Genomic DNA, 18,281 nt, shown 5'->3' on the forward strand with positions numbered 1-18,281 from the left:
ACACAGCAGAGCCGTTTGAAAGGAATTTATACAGAAGTCCATGGAAACTGTACGGCTTCATTGTAGAGAGCTGCACAGCCTCCCTGTGCTGCTGCAAAGGCTTTGTCGGGGGCTGTATGTACAGATATATTCTAGAGGAGTATACCTCTGTACGTATGGCGTACTGGATCCAACAGAAAAAAGCTTTGTCTCCATCTAAAATTGGAGGCATATAGTAGAAGGCTCATGTACCTCTGTGACATCTCTATCATGGCTCCTTACAAAATGGAGCCGTAATATGGCCATGACTAAATGTGTAAAAAAGAGAATGCCCGGCGCACATAGTGCATCATCTCAGGGGCGTAGCTAGGGGGGGGGGCAGGCGGGGCATTTGCCCCGGGCGCAAGGGAAGGGGGGTCGCCGGAGAGCAGCTCATCGCTGCTGACAGGCGCCCCATATGTCGGACACCTGCAGCAGCTTAGGAAGAGCCAGGAAATATAGGGCGTTCTGACTGGGGTCTGTGACAGCCATGGAGTGGACCAGTCCAGTCACCTGACCTGTCACCTGACCTCACGTCAGTGACATGAGGTCAGATGAACTCAGGTCAGGGGACAGGTCCACTCCTGTGCTGCAGCCTCCCTGCATCTGCCTGTGCTCTGCCGAGAAGTAGAAAGGAAGCTCCGCCCACACACAGCCCGTCCTGACCTGTCAGCAAGTAGACCTGGTGAGTGTCTGTGTGTAATGTGTGTCTGTCTGTCTGTTGTGTGTGTGTGTCTGTCTGTGTACTTGCATGTGTTTGTCTCTTATATCTACTACATTATCTGTACTGTGTAGCAGAGCTGAGATTGTAATTTAGCACAATGTTATCTGTGATTTTACATAGGACTGCAGGGGACACAACTACATTATCAGTACTCAGAGTTATCAGTGTGCTATCCAGTGGCGTAACTACCGCCGTAGCGGCTGCTACGGTGCCCGCGGCATAAGGGGGCCCGGGTCGCCCGCCGGCACGGCCCCCACATGGCCGGAGGCTCCGCTAGCAGCTGCTATAGCTGCTACAGCGCAACGCCACTGAACACTACGGCAGAGCAGGGAGGTATCTCCCCGCTCTGCCATTAAACAGAAGACATGTATCCCCTATGCACAGGACAGGGGATACATGTGTGATCGCTGGCAGCGATAGGGAGAACGGGGGACTGAAATTCCCCCAAGTTCTCCATGACTAACCTCTGACTTCCGGCGTCTGTGTCGGCTTCTCCGTAGAAATGAATGGAGCGCCGGTCGCGCTTGTGCGCATGCGTGACCGGCGCTCCTTTCATTTATATTGAGCTGCCGACACAGACGCCGGAAGTCAGAGGTTAGTCATGGAGAACTTGGGGGAATTTCAGTCCCCCGTTCTCCCTATCGCTGCCAGCGATCACACATGTATCCCCTATCCTGTGGAGATCCTGTGGAGAGGGGATACATGTCTTTTGTAGGACAAAGTGTAGGTCGGATTTTTTCGGAGGGGGGACGCTGTATGGCGTTCTCTACAGGGGGGGGGGGCAGTATGGTGTTCTCTACAGGGGGGCTGTATGGCGTTCTCTACAAGGGGGGCTGTGGCGCCATACAGCCCCCCCTGCAGGGAACACCATACAGCCCCCCTGCAGGGAACGCCATACAGCCCCCCCTGTAGGGAACGCCATACAGCCCCCCCTGTAGGGAACGCCATACAGCCCCCCCTGTAGGGAACGCCATACAGCCCCCCCTGTAGGGAACGCCATACAGCCCCCCCTGCAGGGAACGCCATACAGCCCCCCCTGCAGGGAACGCCATACTGCCCCCCCTTGTCGGGAACGCCATACAGCCCCCCTGTAGAGAACGCCGTACAGCCTCCCCCCTGCAGGGAACGCTATACAGCCCCCCCTGTAGGGAACGCCAATAAGCCCCCCCCTATAGAGAACGCCATACAGCCCCCCCTGTAGGGAACGCCATACAGCCCCCCTGTAGATAACGCCATACAGCCCCCCTGTAGATAACGCCATACAGCCCCCCTGTAGATAACGCCATACAGCCCCCGTGTAGATAACGCCATACAGCCCCCCGTGTAGATAACGCCATACAGCCCCCCGTGTAGATAACGCCATACAGCCCCCCGTGTAGATAACGCCATACAGCCCCCCGTGTAGATAACGCCATACAGCCCCCCGTGTAGATAACGCCATACAGTCCCCCCTGTAGATAACGCCATACAGCCCCCACTGTAGATATCTACAGGGGGGGCGGAAAAAAAGGCACTATCTACAAGGGGGGGGGGTTGTGTGACACCCAGGGGAGGGGGTGCCCCAGTCAAAAGTTTGCTATGGGGCCCAGTCTTTCCTAGTTACGCCCCTGATGCTATCTGTAGTGTTACATAGAACCGCAGGTAACATCTATTACATTATCTGTACTGTGTAGCAGAGCTGAGATTGTAATTTAGCACAATGTGTTATCTGTGGTGTTACATAGGACTGCAGGGGACACAACTACATTATCAGTACTCAGAGAGTTATCACTGTGTTATCTGTGGTGTTACATAGGACTGCAGGTAACATCTACTACATTATCTGTGCTGTGTACATATGTGCCTGTGTGGGTATATATGGGTCTGTTTGTGAATGTGTCTTTGTGCTTGTATATTTGTGCCTTTTATGTATTTGTATATGTTCCTGTCTGTGTATTTATCTGTGTGTGTTTGTACGTCTATATATTTACCTGTTTGTATATATTCCAGATGTGTGTATGTATATTTGCCTGTATGTCTAAATATCTATCTTTATGTATGTACAGTATATATGTTCCATCATGTCCATATATGTGGTTAATTTTTGGTTTGTGTAGGGGGCGGCAATAGCGAGTCCCGCACAGGGCGCCATCCAAGTGAAGGCCGGCCCTGGCTGTCACCAACCCTAGTCAGAAGGAACTCCGCCGCTGCCTGCGCCGCATGACCTCCTTGGCTTCTCCGGTAAGTCACACCAGGCAGAGCGGAGAGTGGTAGAGGTAGGCTACCACTCACCGGTCTGTTCACAGTGTGGCGCTAAGTACAAGGGGTGGGAGTGTGGCGCTATCTACTAGGGGGGAAGCGGGCTGTGTGTGGCGCTATCTACAAGGGGGGCTGTGTGTGGCCTCTTTAATTTATTTTCTTTTAATTTATTATTATGTTAATTACATTATAGAACTATATCGCTTGTAAAATGTAGAAATGCTTTTATACTCACGTTACATAAAAAAAATAGTGAAAAAAAATTACACCTCATTGATTGGTAGGGAAAGAAAACACGGAGAGGGGGAAGGCGATGTCGGGAAATAAGTTGGGGGGGGGGCGCCAAACTGAATCTTTGCCCCGGGTGCAGGAGAACCTAGCTACGCCTCTGCATCATCTCATGTTGTTTCATACAAGTGGGGTCACTGGGTAAGCGGTTATGCTAACCTTGTGGTGTTGTGCCTAGAGCACAACGTCCCAGTTTGCCTATCGATGGAAAGAGACTGCAGCTAGGGATCTGTTCGGGGGGCACGGTCAGTAGCAATAATGAAGAAGGAAAAAAAAATAGGAATTAGACCTACCGGTAATTGTATTTCCAGGAATCCATCATGACAGCACTACAGGAGGTTGCCCTATTGACCTCTGTAGGGACAGGAAGACAGAGAGGTTAAAAGGCCCCTCCCACCACCCACTTGCCAGTGTTTTTCAATTACTACACCAGGATGGATGCAACCCTATTTTATTTCTAGGGATAATAACTGACATGTTAATTGCACAAATCAGAATTTCAATAAGGGAGGGAATGTAAGGGTGCTGTCATGATGGATTCCTGGAAATACAATTACCGGTAGGTCTAATTCCTATTTTCCAGTACATCCCTCATGACAGCACTACAGGAGCAATACCAGATTATAATGCTCAGGGCGGGACTACGGATTGAAGGACTTTCCGTCCAAAACTTAAATCCGTATCGGACAGAACATCGAGCCTATAATGTTTGCAAAACGTATGATGGTTTTACCAAGTGGCAGCTCTGCAGATTTGGTCCATAGAGGCTTCTCTTCTTTCTGCCCAGGATGCCGAAACTGCCCTCGAATGGGCTCTGATGCCTTGTGGGGCACATAGTCCTTGGGACTTGTGGGCTTCTTGTATGGTAGTTTTTACCCATCTCGCTAGAGAGCCTTTTGAGGCTTTCTTTCCTCTATTCTTTCCCCCAAAGAGGACAAATAGATTTTTATCTTGTCTCCAGGAGGAGGTTCTATCCAGATACTGAAGAATTGTTCGCCTGACATCCAGGCAATGGAATTTTTCTTCTTGTTGGTTTTTTGGATCTGGATAAAAGGAAGGTAGAATTATTTCTTGTTCTCTATGGAAAGCAGTAGATACCTTTTGGAATAAAGGAGGGATCCAGCTTTAGGATGATCTTATCCTCTTGTACTTTTAGGTACGGTTCTATGACTGACAGAGATTGGATTTCTCCAATCCTTCTTGCTGAAGTAATAGCGACTAAGAATGCAGCTTTTAGAGTTAAAAAGTGCATACTAATTGTGTCGAGCGGCTCAAAGGGGGGCTCACAAAGAGTCGTTAACACCACATTCAAATCCCAGGTAGGAACTGATTTCTTTAGGGAAGGTTTCAGTTTAGAGACCGCTTGAGTGAATCTTCTGATCCACCGATGTTCAGCCAGGGGAGTATTAAAAAAATTTCCTAAGGCTGAAATCTGTACTTTTAAGGTACTAGGACTAAGCCCTTTTTTGAATCCCGATTGTAAAAAATCTAGGATTTTCGCGATGTTGGGAGAAAAGGGGTCTGGTCCTGGGTCTCCATACCAGGAACAGAATTTCATCCAAATTTTTTGATAGATTTTTGAGGTAACTTCTTTATGACTTGATAAGATAGTTGAAATTACCTCATCTGACAGACCGTGGTTCCTCAAGATCTGCCTTTCAGAATCTAGGCTGATAATTTCAGAGTTTCTATTCCCTGAAAGAATAAGGGACCCTGGGAGAGAAGATTCTCTCTGACTGGGAGCATGATAGGGTCTTCCAACGCTAGGTATTTTACGATTGGAAACCAACTTCTTTTTGGCCAATAGGGAAGAATAATGATGAGCTTTATCAAATCTTCCTGGATTTTTCTTAATACCATTGGTATTAGAGGAAACGGAGGAAAGGCATAGGCCAGATCCATGCCCCAGGGTTGGGACAATGCATCTACTCCCAATGGGTTGTCTCTGAGATTTATGGTATGTGCACACACACTAATTACGTCCGTAATTGACGGACATATTTCGGCCGCAAGTACCGGACCGAACTCAGTGCAGGGAGCCGGGCTCCTAGCATCATAGTTATGTACGATGCTAGGAGTCCCTGCCTCTCCGTGGAACTACTGTTCCGTACTGAAAACATGATTACAGTACGGGACAGTTGTCCTGCAGAGAGGCAGGGACTCCTAGCATCGTACATAACTATGATGCTAGGAGCCCGGCTCCCTGCACTGAGTTCGGTCCGGTACTTGCGGCCGAAATACGTCCGTCAATTACGGACGTAATTAGTGTGTGTGCACATACCCTTAGGGAGAAGAATGTCTACTTTGGAGTTTTTCCTCGTGGCAAACGGGTCTATTTGTGGATAACCCCACCTTCGGGTTACGGACAGAAAGACTTCCCTGTTTAGCGACCATTCTCCAGGGTCTACTTTTTCCCGACTCAGGAAATCTGCTGGTGGACTGCAGAGACTGATACGACATTTTCTTCTGCCCAACTGAAAATTTGTGTAGAGAGGGCCTGAAGAAGCGTGTGTCTTGTTCCCCCTTGATGGCGAAGAAAGGACACCGCTGTCATGTTGTCCGATAAAATTCTTATATGCTTCCCTTTTGTGATGGGTGAAGCTTTTATAAGTGTCTCCCATACGGCTTTTAGTTCTCTGAAGTTTGAGGACATCATCTTCATTTGAACAGGCCATGTGCCCTGAAAGTGCTGGTCTTGGATTACCGACCCCCAGCCATGTTTGCTGGCATCTGTGGTAATCACTACATAAGGAGAAGTTCTCCAGGGGACTCCCTTGTCTATGTTGTTTGTGCAGAGCCACCACAGGAGGGATGATTTCAGTCTCGGAAATTTGAATTCTTGAATTCAGGGAGTTCTGTTTTTGATCACACTGGGACAAGATCAGATTCTGTAAGGGTCTGGAGTGAAATTGACTCCATGGAATAGATTGGATGCAAGACGTCATCATTCCCAACATCCGCATACATTCCCTTATGGAACAGGCGTCTTTCCCCCAAAATTTCCTTACTTCTGCCAGTAGGAGTATCTGTTTCTCTCTTGGGAGGAAGGAATGTTGAAGGGAGGAGTCTAGCAGTACTCCTAAGAAGACCTTCTGTTTTTGGGGAGGAAGACTCGACTTCTGAAAGTTGATTATCCATCCCAATTCCTGTAGTAGGGAAAGAACCTGTGACCGATGACTGTCTAAGATAGACGGAGTATCTGCCGTCAACATGAAGTCGTCTAGATATGGTATAATTACTATACCCTGACTTCTTATGAATGCCATGATCTCTGCCATAATTTTTGTAAAAATTCTGGGGGCGGAGGAAATGCCGAAAGGGAGGCAGACAAACTGGAAGTGGAGAATGGAAGGACCGTCCTGAATTGCGAATCTGAGGAATCTCTGGTACACGGGGTGGATAGGAACGTGATAATACGCATCCTTTAAATCGATCGTACACATTGATGCCTCTTCACTTATTAGAGGAATAGTCGATCTGATAGACTCCATCTTGAATTTTCGATATTTCACCCATTTGTTTAGGACCTTCAGGTTGATTATTGTCCTGTAGGAACCGTTTGGTTTTTTGACTAAGAAGATCTTTGAATAGTGGCCTTTGCATATTTCGTTGTGGGGAACTGGAGAAATGGCTCTCAATTTGAGTAGTTTCTGGACGTCCTGGATAAGGATGCTTGGTACTGGGTTATTAGAAATTTCTCTGGAGGAATGGAGGAAAATTCTATTTTGTACCCTTCTTCTATGATCTTTAGAACCCAGGGGTTCTGGGTTATTCTCGACCATTTGGGATAAAATTGTAGGAGTCTTCCTCCTATGCTCTTGGCGTCATTGCTTTGAGGGCTGGAAAGAATTATTTGGGTTAAGGAGATATCCTCGACCCCTTTTTCCTTTGGGGTAACTCCAGCGACCGGACTTCCCTTTCCCGCTGTAGTTCTGTAAGGTAGGATCCCTCTGTTGGCGAAACCTCCCAAACTGAGGGGTTTTTTTTGGTTTCTCTTCAGGAAACCCCTTTTTCCTATCTGCTGCATTCTCCAGCATGTTATCGAGGAGAGGACTGAACATCAGAGACCCTGTAAACGGGATAGAACACAATTTGTTCTTGGACTTCGTATCTCCTGACCACATTTTGAGCCATAATGCTCTTCTAGCAGCATTTGAGAGAGCCCCATTCCTGGCAGCAAATCTAATAGATTCCGCTGAAGCGTCTACCAAGAATCCGGTTGCCATTTTTAGTAAGGGTAGAGATTCTAATAGATCTTGTTGTGATGTCTTCATCATCAAATGGGTCTCCAGCTGGTTTAACCATATAAACATTGCTCTTGCTACTGATGTGGCCGCGATATTAGTCGAGATCAAAGCAGAGGAAGATTTGCACGCTCTTTTCAGTAGCCCGTCTGCCTTTCGGTCCATGGCGTCCTTCAACTGCGAGGAATCTTCAAATGGGATTGCGTTTTTTTTAGCAACCCTGGCTACTGCGACATCTACTTTTGGGATCTCATCCCAAGATTTAGTGTCTTCTGGATCAAAGAGAAGTCTGTTTTTAAAATCTCTTGAAATGAAGAGCCTTTTTTCTGAATCTTCCCATTCAGTTGTCACCATTCTTTTGAGATTTTCGTTTACCGGAAAATCCTTTTTGTTTTCTTTTCCGTTAGACCTCCAAACATCTCGTCTTGGATGGTATGTGGTTGGTCTTCTTCGGCAATATCCATGGTTTCCCGTATTGCTTGAATTAAGGTATCAGACATCTCGGAAGAGAAGAAATTTTTTTTCTCGAGTGGAAGAAGTTGAAGGCAAGAGTTCCTCTCCTTCTTCTAACTCACCCTCCGATAGGTAATAACACTCCTGCTCCGAGTCAGACCCCTGAGAGGGAAGACAATATTTTTTATCCACTTCCATCCGTGGTCTTTTTGCCCGGAAGTGGGAGGGAGTTTCTTGAGGAGGGGCGAGGGAGGCTACTGACTGACCCACTTCTTCACGAATCATAGACCTAAGTTCAGACATGAACGTTGGTTGTTCCTCCTTTAGTATTTTTGCAATACAATCCTGACACAATTGTTTCCTATGTGACTCTGGCAATTTTTTTGCACAAGTCGCACATTTTTTAACCTTCTTTTTATCAGTTTGTCTCTGAGAGGAATCTTTATCCTAGAGAAAACAGAAGGTAGCTAAAGTATGGTGTACATACGTAAGGAGTCATAACCCTTACCTCAAGGGTGAGACTCACGTGACCCTGGGACATACCTGTCGCGGTATGGAACTTTCTCGTCCTGATGGAACTCCAGATAACAGGCAATGCAATATGCAATCCACAAAAATAATCCAAGTTAGAGTTATCAGCTCTAACTACATACCTGTGTGTGTCCCTTTAAATGCGGGCGTTTTTGAATTTCCCGCCTTCCAAGATGGCCGCGGACCGGAAGTAGCCCGACGTCATTTCCGGTCGGCTATTCGTTCTTTCCTTGTAGTGCAGCTGCCATAGCCGGCGACTGAGGCTTGCTATGCGGCACAGCGAGGATCCCTGCCGGTGCGTCCACGTCTATGGAGCTGCCGGTCCCCGCCTGGTCCGCGGCCAGGCCGAAGCCTGCTTGGGAATCCCCAGCCCCCACACACTACCCGAACCCTGCCTAGGATTCCTCCGGTAGGTGTCTCAGGGTGGGAGCTAAGGGACCCCTCGTTCGAGGGGTGTTAGCCTGGGCTTTAGGGAGCAGAGAAGGGGGAGTGCACGGACCCCCCGATCTTGCCCCCTGCCCGAGTTTCTTTCCTGCAGTAATACAGGAGCGACGTCTCTCTGCTCCTGACCCTGTGGGGACAGGAAGAACACTGGCAAGTGGGTGGTGGGAGGGGCCTTTTAACCTCTCTGTCTTCCTGTCCCTACAGAGGTCAATAGGGCAACCTCCTGTAGTGCTGTCATGAGGGATGTACTGGAAAGTATTGATTTACCCAGCGCTGTCACTTGGTGGCAAAAGTGGTGCTGGATTTTTTTTAAGTGATTGCCAATTCAATGTTTCAAAAATAAAACAAAGTACATACGTTCATTGTAATATAATAACAGCTGATATTCTATTACAATAAACGTATGTACCTTGTATACTTTGTTGCCACAATTTTGTTTTTTAAACCTTGGATCGGCAATCTGTTTAAAAAAAAATCCAAAAAAAAAATGGTACCTGGATTGGTATAACTGACTTCTAAAGTCTATGCCTATCCCAGCCTCGTGTATGTATGCTCTTGTTTTTTGTTTTTTATGTGCAGCATTCTTCATAGAGTGTTAACCTTTTGGTGCAAAGTCAAATGTTCCTGTGTATTTTTGTAAAGCATTACATTTGAGCCCATGTGACAATTAATTTATACCTGTGTAGTTAAGCTATACTGTGTAGTCAAACCTCGCGTATGTGGCATGTTCTGTGGGTAATGCGAAGCAGCACAGCACCTGAGGATAAAAATTTGCTCTGCTGTTTCCGTAACCTCTCTAAATTTGATTGGGAACCCCTTTTCTCCCGAAAGATTAGTGGTATGCCATACGTGTCTTTTGGGGAGAACCCCCTTTAACCCCTTAACGCCGAAGGACGGATATATCCGTCCTCAGCAGCTGCTAGTTCGCGCAGGAGGACGGATATATCCGTCCTGTGATCGCGCGGGTACTGACAGTTTACCCACGCGATCAGCGGCAGGAGCACGGCTGTTATACACAGCCTGGCTCCTGCTGCAACTGCCGGAATCGAAGCACGCGCTGATTCCGGCAGTTTAACCCATTAAATGCCGCTGTCAACAGTGACAGCGGCATTTAATGTGTTTGACAGAGGGGGGAACTCCCTCTGTCTCCCGATCGGCGCCCCCGCAAACAAATCGCGGGTCGCCGTCGGGTTTCCATGACAGCCGGGGGTCTAACAAAGACCCCCAGGTCTGTCTTCAGCATCTGCCTGTTAGGCGATGCCAGAGGCATGACCTAACAGGTTGCCTGTCAGTTTTACACTGACAGGCAATAATGCTTTGGTATACGAAGTATACCAAAGCATTATATATGCGATCGGCATATCGCATAGTGAAGTCCCCTGGTGGGACTAAAAAAAAAAAAGTAAAACCGTTAAATAAAGTTTGTGAAAAAAAAAATAAAAAAAATTACAGTCAAAGTCAAATAAAACTACTTTTTTGCCCCAAAAAGTGGTTTTATTTAATAAAACGGTCAAAACAAATCACACATACACATATATGGTATCCCCGCGATCGTAACAACTTGACCAATAAAATGAACACATTAATTAAACCGCCGGATGAACGGCGTCCAAAGAAAACGCAAAAAACAACGGCAAAATTCTCTCTTTTCTCCCATTCCCCCCATAAAAAATAAAATAAAAGTTCATCTATAAGTCCTATGTACCCCAAAATAGTACTAATGAAAACTACACATTGTCCCGCAAAAATCAATCCCACGTACGGCCACATCGACGGAAAAATAAAAAAATTACGCCTCTTGGAATGCGGCGATGCAAAAACGAGTAATTTTTTTCTAAAAGGGTTTTTATTGTGCAAACGTAGAAAAAACATATAAAACCTTTACACATTTGGTATCCCTGTAATCGTGCCGACCCATAGAATAAAGTTAACATGTTATTTACGCTGCATAGTAAACGGCGTAAATTTATAACGTGAAAATCAATGCTGGAATAGCTGCTTATTTTCAATTCTCTCCTAAAATAAAGTTAATAAAAGTTAATCAATATGTTATAAGCATCTAAAAATGGTACAATTACAAAATACAACTCGTCCCGGAAAAAACAAGCCCTTACTCGGCTATATAGACGGAATAAAAAAACAGTTACGACTCTTGGAATGCGACCGTGGAAAAACAAAAAATAATCCTTGGTCATTAACGTGCAAAATGGCCCGGTCATTAAGGGGTTAAATATGCTTTACTAACATATTTAGAGTTCCATTTGACACATTCGTAAGGATCAACACCCCCACATCTCTGATCCTTTATTAAATTATCAGCATAGTAATGATAAACCTCCTAATATGAAACTGAACAATGTTAGAGGAATTGCATCCAATAGAAATGTCAACATACTTTGTAGCTTTTTTATTTTGCAGTCATTATAATTAAACCTATTATCTAAATCCTTGAAACAATGTTTGTTTATTTTTTATGTACAATAACATTTACTTTTGCATTCTTCTTATTGCTCTTTTCCTATTTTACGGTTTTATCTAAATTGAATCTTGCATTGGAACACTAAAGAGGTGGACATTATTTCCATCGGTGCCAAAAAGCATTTTACAAAAAAAAAATGAATCTCCAGTGAATTTGTTGTTTTTGTTTAAAAATGACATTATTCGCTGAGAACTAATTGCATAATCCTATGCGAAAACCTGGATATGAATAATGCTTTGTGCTCTATTCTATTTGAGCATTTGTGATTTTAATACCTATTAGAAGAATTATCACACCATTCGCTATGCCATTGTACTTTTTTTTACACCACACAAACGTAAGGATTCCATTTTTATTTCAGGTGTCGCTTGTTGCAATCGGTCCATTGACTAACCTTGCTTTAGCTGTGAACATGGATCCCACATTTCCACAGAAAATTAAGTGTCTTTTTATCATGGGTGGTAATATGGAATGTAAGTACTTCTATTTCTATTGAGAGTTCTCTAATATATTGTAAGTCATTTTTATAGGCCGCCGTCATGACCATGCGCTGCCACTTCACTATTGGGCTATTCCAGGAGTAATGCTGCTGTCTTGTGTCCAAGACTGCTCTCACTGTCCATGGACAGGCAGTGACATCTGATTTCACATAGGGTTGTTTGTTTGTTTTTTTAACTCCCCTGTACTGCTAGGTTGTGAGTGCTGCTACGCACAACTACCAGAATTGTAAAATATGACACCTTCTACGTGAAGTTGTGGTGATCACCGGGCGACAGATTGTGTGCATTGATCTCCCTGAACAGTATTGTTAATCACACTGGGTTATAACAAAATATAAATAATTATGTGACTGCCATTCCTTTTTAAAATTAGGGATGGTACATTCTCAATACATCCCTATACACTGTTTGGACAAAAGTATGTGGACATCTGACTGTCACACCTATATGAGTTGGTTAGACATCACATTCCAAAACCATATGCAGTTGGGGCCCCTTTTTTTTGGGGGAAGACTTTCCACAAGATTTGGGAGTGCGTCTTTGTGCCCATTCAGCCAAAAGAATTTGTGAGGTCCGGCACTGACATCCAAATTTATGCCAAAGGTGTTGGATGTGGTTAAGGTCAGGGTTCTGTGCAGGACACTTGAATTACTCCACACCAAACTCCTCAAACCATTTTTTTTATGGTAATCTCTTTGGGCACAGTACTGTCATTCTGGAACTGGAAGGGGCTTTTCCAAAATGTTGTGGCAAAGTAGGAAGCAAACCATTAGCCCAAACGCTGAAAAACAGCCCCAGACCATTATCCCTCCTCCACCAAAATTGACAGTAGGCACTATGCATTCCAGTTGGTCGAGTTCACCTAGCAGCAATCTTTACACCTACCGACGCTTGGCATTGCGCATGGTAATAGACTTGTGTTCAGCTTCTCAACCACGCAAACCGATTTCGTGAAGCACCAGACACATGTTTTTTTTTTAATCCTGATGTCACTTTCCGAGGTAGTTTGGAACTTTGTAGTGAGTAATTCAATAGAGGATAGGCAATTTTGACATGCCTCGCGCTACAGCACTCGGCAGCCCCGCACTGTGAGTTTGTGTTAGCTACTGCTTTGTGGCTGAGCTGTGTTACTCCTATACACTTCCACCACACCATAATTGCACTTAAAGGGGTTATGTCATCCACGATATATGCCATTAATGTCTAAAATATGCAGGTCCTACCTCTTGGACTCATACCTATCTCCTGAACAGAGGTCCCATCGGATTAGGCGGCTGCTAGCAGACGCATCCAGGCGGAGCATCAGTGCACAGCAGAACATGTTGTTTTTTTTTTAGACTGCTCGCTGAGCTATACGGTTTTTATATCTCTAATAATGGAAACCGTATCGCTTTAGTGAGCTCGACTGTTTCTCCAAAATCCTTCCTGCTATGCACTGATGCTTCGTCTGAATGCAGTGGCCATCAACGAAGTCAAGAGAACCTCCGTTCCTGAGATAGATATTGGAACGCGCAACATCGTGCATATTTGGCATAGATATGCCATATATGTCCTTCATGACACAACCCCTTTAAGGTTGACAAGGGCAGATCTAGCAGATCAGACTTTTAAGGAACTAATTTCTGGCAAGTGCAGCACGACGACTTTAGTTGCACCACATGTAGGTTACAATATTGAAGAAAAATCCAAACCTGAGTTTTTGCTTGCAGTGTATGTATGTGATATGTATTTTTTACAATGTAATACGTTTTGTTTTGTTTTTTAAAGCCAGGGGCAATGTGACCGTTTGTGGAGAATTCAATTTTGCATGTGATCCGGAAGCAGCTTACATTGTACTGAATGGTTTTGATTGTCCAACTCATATTGCAACCTGGGAATTCACTTGTAGCAATAATCTTTCTTGGGTAAGTTATTGTGGTTTTTTTGCAGTCAGCGGTTTTTATTTTTATACAATCGCAATGTTTTTTTCATTGTTTGAAGTGTTTAAGTGACCAATAATACACCCTAAATAAGTAAATAAGTACTGAACCCTCTGCTGCCACAGCCCCCCTAAGAACTAATATGGTACATGAAAAGTAGTTGTAAGAAGCAGACAGCCCTTGTAATGAGGGCAATATATTCCAATTGGATGGGATTTACCTTACAGAATATTTATTGTAAAAAATGTAGAAGTTATTTGACTATTCCCTTATCCTCCTATAGATTGAGCACACTGGCTTAGGCTATGGTCACACTGATGTCGGAGATCCAGAGCTTCCATCTGTAGTTCAGTCATATTTCACGGCAAGAATATCGCGCCATGCAGCACTATTCCTGCCAATAAAATTACAGAAACCACAAACCTGAAGGACCGCATTCTAAGTCAATGGGGTCTGTCGGGCACTGTTGGGATTTGTTGTACAATAGGTTTAGCACTGTCCAGTGGTGTCCATTATAAACGGAAGCCACGACTCATGTGGACAGAGCCTTATCTCCTTTTTCTTTTAGTTTTTGAATTAGCATTATTTCTATTACAAAATAAAAAAAATGTAATCTATTTGTGGAGCTTTAAAATAGTTTTCTGGGGAAAAAAAATATGTAAAGATCAGGAAAGTGGATAAAAAAAACAAAAAAAAAAATCCCCTGTTTCGCACCTATTCAATCCTCACCGGTCTCGGACTTGGCATCAGCAGTCTTGTGCAGGGAAGATAAAAATTACCACCGGAAAACACTGGAGCGGCAGAGGATTGAACAGGTTAGTATTGTTCGCTTTTATTGTTTATTGTATCCACTTACCTGCGCTTATAAAAAATGTGGTTTTTTTTTGTAGAATTCTTTTACGTCCCGGATTAATCCTGCCCGACGTTTGACGCAAATGTTTGTCTAAGTCTGCAGGGGGTGTTATGGTGCAGGATCACAGGCTTAGCACGCTCCATACACTTCAGATGTCGTATGTGTATTACAGCTGAGAGCCTCGCACTAATGGCCGAGATTGGAGAACTCCGATCCTAGCCACTCAACCACTTAAAGAGGATCTGTCACTAGTTTAGTAATGCCCAATCTCTTAGCTAATCTAATAGGCACTGTCATACTGATAATGCTAGTGACAGTTGTGTCCCAAAACATTTATTATTTTAAGTTTTAGGAGGTTTTTACATTTAAATCTGCAAATGAGCCTATACTTGACAAATGGGAGTCAACACCAGCGATTCTCCTGAGGTGGAGCTACGTCACATCCTCTGATGCTGTCCTATCAGCATCAAGCTGCTTCACACAGTGTGAGAGACTCAGGAGGGAAGGGGGATCACTTAAAACAGCCATATCTCGGACTGTGACCACCTAAAACAATGGTTCTAGTGGCATATGAAAGATGAAATTCTGAGATCGTAGTTCTAGCTGTGAAACAACTGTAGATATCACCAGTTGAAAACAGTCGGGAATGGAAGCTGTATACTATATGATCATGCTGTGTTGCTGGGCAGGGAAGGGGGAGAAGCTGTATGACGATTTGACAGCGTCCTACAGAAAACATTACACCGGCCAGAGTGAAAAGAAAGTCACCTATTTGTCAAGTATAGCCAAATTAGCATATTTAGAAAAACGCTCATAACTATGCAGATAAGCTTTTTTTTAAAAAAATAATAAATTACACTGTAGTTATCAGCATCATAGCAGTAGTAAATGAAGAGATGTATTCAGCACTCGTAGTATAAAACTTCATTTATTCGGTCGTGTTTAAAAAATTCAAACTATTGAGAAGATGCTGACGCGCTTCGAGCCACTGGGGCTCTTAATCGTAGCTAACTTCCTATAACTTCAAAATCCGCTTTTATAACTAGGAACAGTATGTCATGACTCACTATAGGTGGAGTTAAAGTTAACCCCAAGTGTTCTTCGCTAGACACAAAATAGAAGTGTTTCACGGCTGACCTCAAAACATATATTTATTTGTTATTTAGTTACCCATGTTTCACATAATGTAACACTTTCTGTGGATACAATTAATGCCAAACAATATTGGTTAAAACACTGTGTTGTGTTTATACGTTCTATGAAAAAATCCTGTTGGTGAAGTTTAGGGTGCATGATAATAATCATTATGTCCGTGGTGCTGAAGGACAGTACTTTTTTTTTTTTTTTTTAATTTTTTTTTGGTCCCGTCGATCATACCCAGACCGTGTCAAAGAAAAGTCCTGAAAACAGATACTTATGTTGCCACTACCTCACACAATGTAACAAATTAAAATACGCATGGTAGTTTTCAATCGGTCATGTAAACATGACCGAATAAAATAAGAAGTTTTCTACTACGAGTGCTGGATACGTCTCTTCATTTACTACTGCCTTTTGCATCTGCTGCCGACTAAGATGATCGCTTTGCATCTTCAAGCACCATCAGGGTTTCAAACGTGGTATGGAATTATTTCAGGAATCGCGGTGAGTGAACCTATGCAAATTTATACTTTTTGTATAACCGCATCATAGCGCCTATTAGATTAGTTAGGAGATAAGGAATTAATAAAGTAGTGACAGATCCTTTTTAAATGCAAAGCCAACATACAGGGGGGGGGGGCTTTTTGTCACCCAATCGGCCCTCCCCCGATTTCCCACAACGTGATCGCATGGGTGTTGACAGTTGTCAGTGTGGCCTGGGGATCTTTATGAAGGTCTGCCATCTTGGTGGTACTATTAAGCCCTGTATTGTACCAGCAATCAAACAATTGCTTGTTAAAGTCTACTAGTGGAACTAAAACAAAGTGATCACATTAATGAATTTTAAAAAAAACAATCAAATCTTGTTTGTACTCCAATAGTACCAATAAAAACTACATACAAATTAGTGAGTAGACCTTCTAATACACAGGGGTGTTATGTGCCGCTGAGATGCTTCACTTAATCTCAGAAACAGCCAAAATGTAGAAATAGGCACACCAAAAAAATGATAGACAACAACCTGTTAAAGTTGAAAAAAATAAAAAAAAATATATTCTTTGTATAAATATAATGGTATACAAAATCACTATAAATATAGTGCAGAAGTGTAAAAAAGTAGTCACCCCCTATGGAGAAGTCCTTTCATTCAGATAGGCCGGTAAGATGTCTTGTTTTCTGGACTTGAGATCCGGAGGACTTCAGCAGAGACCTACGTGGAGGATAAGACGTGAGGAAAAAGGGGGAGGTCCCCTGAAACGTCGCACCTGGTGTAGTCAAACGCTTTCTTATTCTCCACGTAGGTCTCTGCTGAAGTCCTCCAGATCTCAAGTCCGGAAAACAAGACCTCTTACTGGCCTATCTGAATGAAAGGACTTCTCCATATGGGGTGACTACTTTTTTACACTTCTGCACTATATTTATAGTGATTTTGTATGCCGTTATATTTATACGAAGAATATATCCTTTTTCAACTTTAACGGGTTGTTGTCTCATTTATTGGTGTGCCTATTTCTACATTTTGCCAATAAAAACGACAGCATTTCCTAGAAAAAACAAAACAGTCCTACGGCTATGTCAATAGAAAAATACTATACTATACATATAATACAAAGGCTTTTGAAATGCAGGGAGGTAAAAAGAAAAGGAAAAATGGCTGCAGTGGGAAGGAGTAAACATGATTGGCAGTTTTTCTTCTCTGAATACCTTGTTTAACCCCTTGCGTACCTTCTCCGTAATAGTACGTCGCAGGCCGCTCATTGCAGCGTACCTTCGCCGTACTATTGCGGAGAAGGAATAAACTGTCACTATGTGAAATCACATAGCGATATAACAGCGACGGCAGCTGTCATTGACAGCTAACAGTCTCTGCTACCGGCCTGGGGACCAATTAGCAGTCCCCAATGCCGGCGATTGCTGTGATTGGTCAGTCTCTGAAGACTGACCAATCACAGCCGTCTGTGAAGTCGTCTGCAGGAGAAAGCTCCTGTCACTTTCTCTGATCTCCTCATTTCTGTGAGATCCGTGAGGAGATCAGAGAAAGCGGTATAAAAAAAAAACCACTATTTTTATTAACCCCTTCCCAAAAATGGGCATATAGTAACACCCTGAGGATGGAGCGGGCACAGGAGCTGTGCTCGCTCCATCTTCATCGGATGTCGGCTGTAATATACAGCCGACATCCCACTGCAACTACAGCAATAACTGTCCTCTCCGATCGCTGTAGTTTAACCCCTTAAATGCCGCTGTCAATAGAGACAGCGGCATTTAAGTGATTGATACAGAGGGAGGGAGCTCCCTCTGCACCCCATTGCCCCCCCCCCCGCAATAAATCGCGGGGTTCTGATGTTTGCAATGGCAACCAGGAAGCCTAGCAACGGCTTCCTGGTTGCCAGGTACGGGAGCCTATTAGGTCCTGCCCAAGGCAGGACGTAATAGGCTCAACTGTCAGT

The 18,281-nt window shown here is 44.1% G+C and overlaps 1 protein-coding gene across 2 annotated transcripts in view; it reads left to right on the plus strand.

Annotated features, from left to right (window-relative positions):
• Window positions 1-18,281, plus strand: part of LOC142740868 (nucleoside hydrolase-like) — a 38,845-nt gene that overhangs the window by 13,533 nt on the left and 7,031 nt on the right. For both annotated transcript variants that reach the window (XM_075850291.1, XM_075850292.1), the window contains exons 4-5: window positions 11,781-11,892; window positions 13,687-13,823. In XM_075850291.1, coding sequence (XP_075706406.1) covers window positions 11,781-11,892; window positions 13,687-13,823 — 249 coding nt within the window. The remainder of the gene's footprint in view (window positions 1-11,780; window positions 11,893-13,686; window positions 13,824-18,281) is intronic.

Source organism: Rhinoderma darwinii, chromosome 2 (assembly GCF_050947455.1).
Source record: "Rhinoderma darwinii isolate aRhiDar2 chromosome 2, aRhiDar2.hap1, whole genome shotgun sequence".
In the NCBI taxonomy this organism is placed as follows: Eukaryota; Metazoa; Chordata; class Amphibia; order Anura; family Rhinodermatidae; genus Rhinoderma; species Rhinoderma darwinii.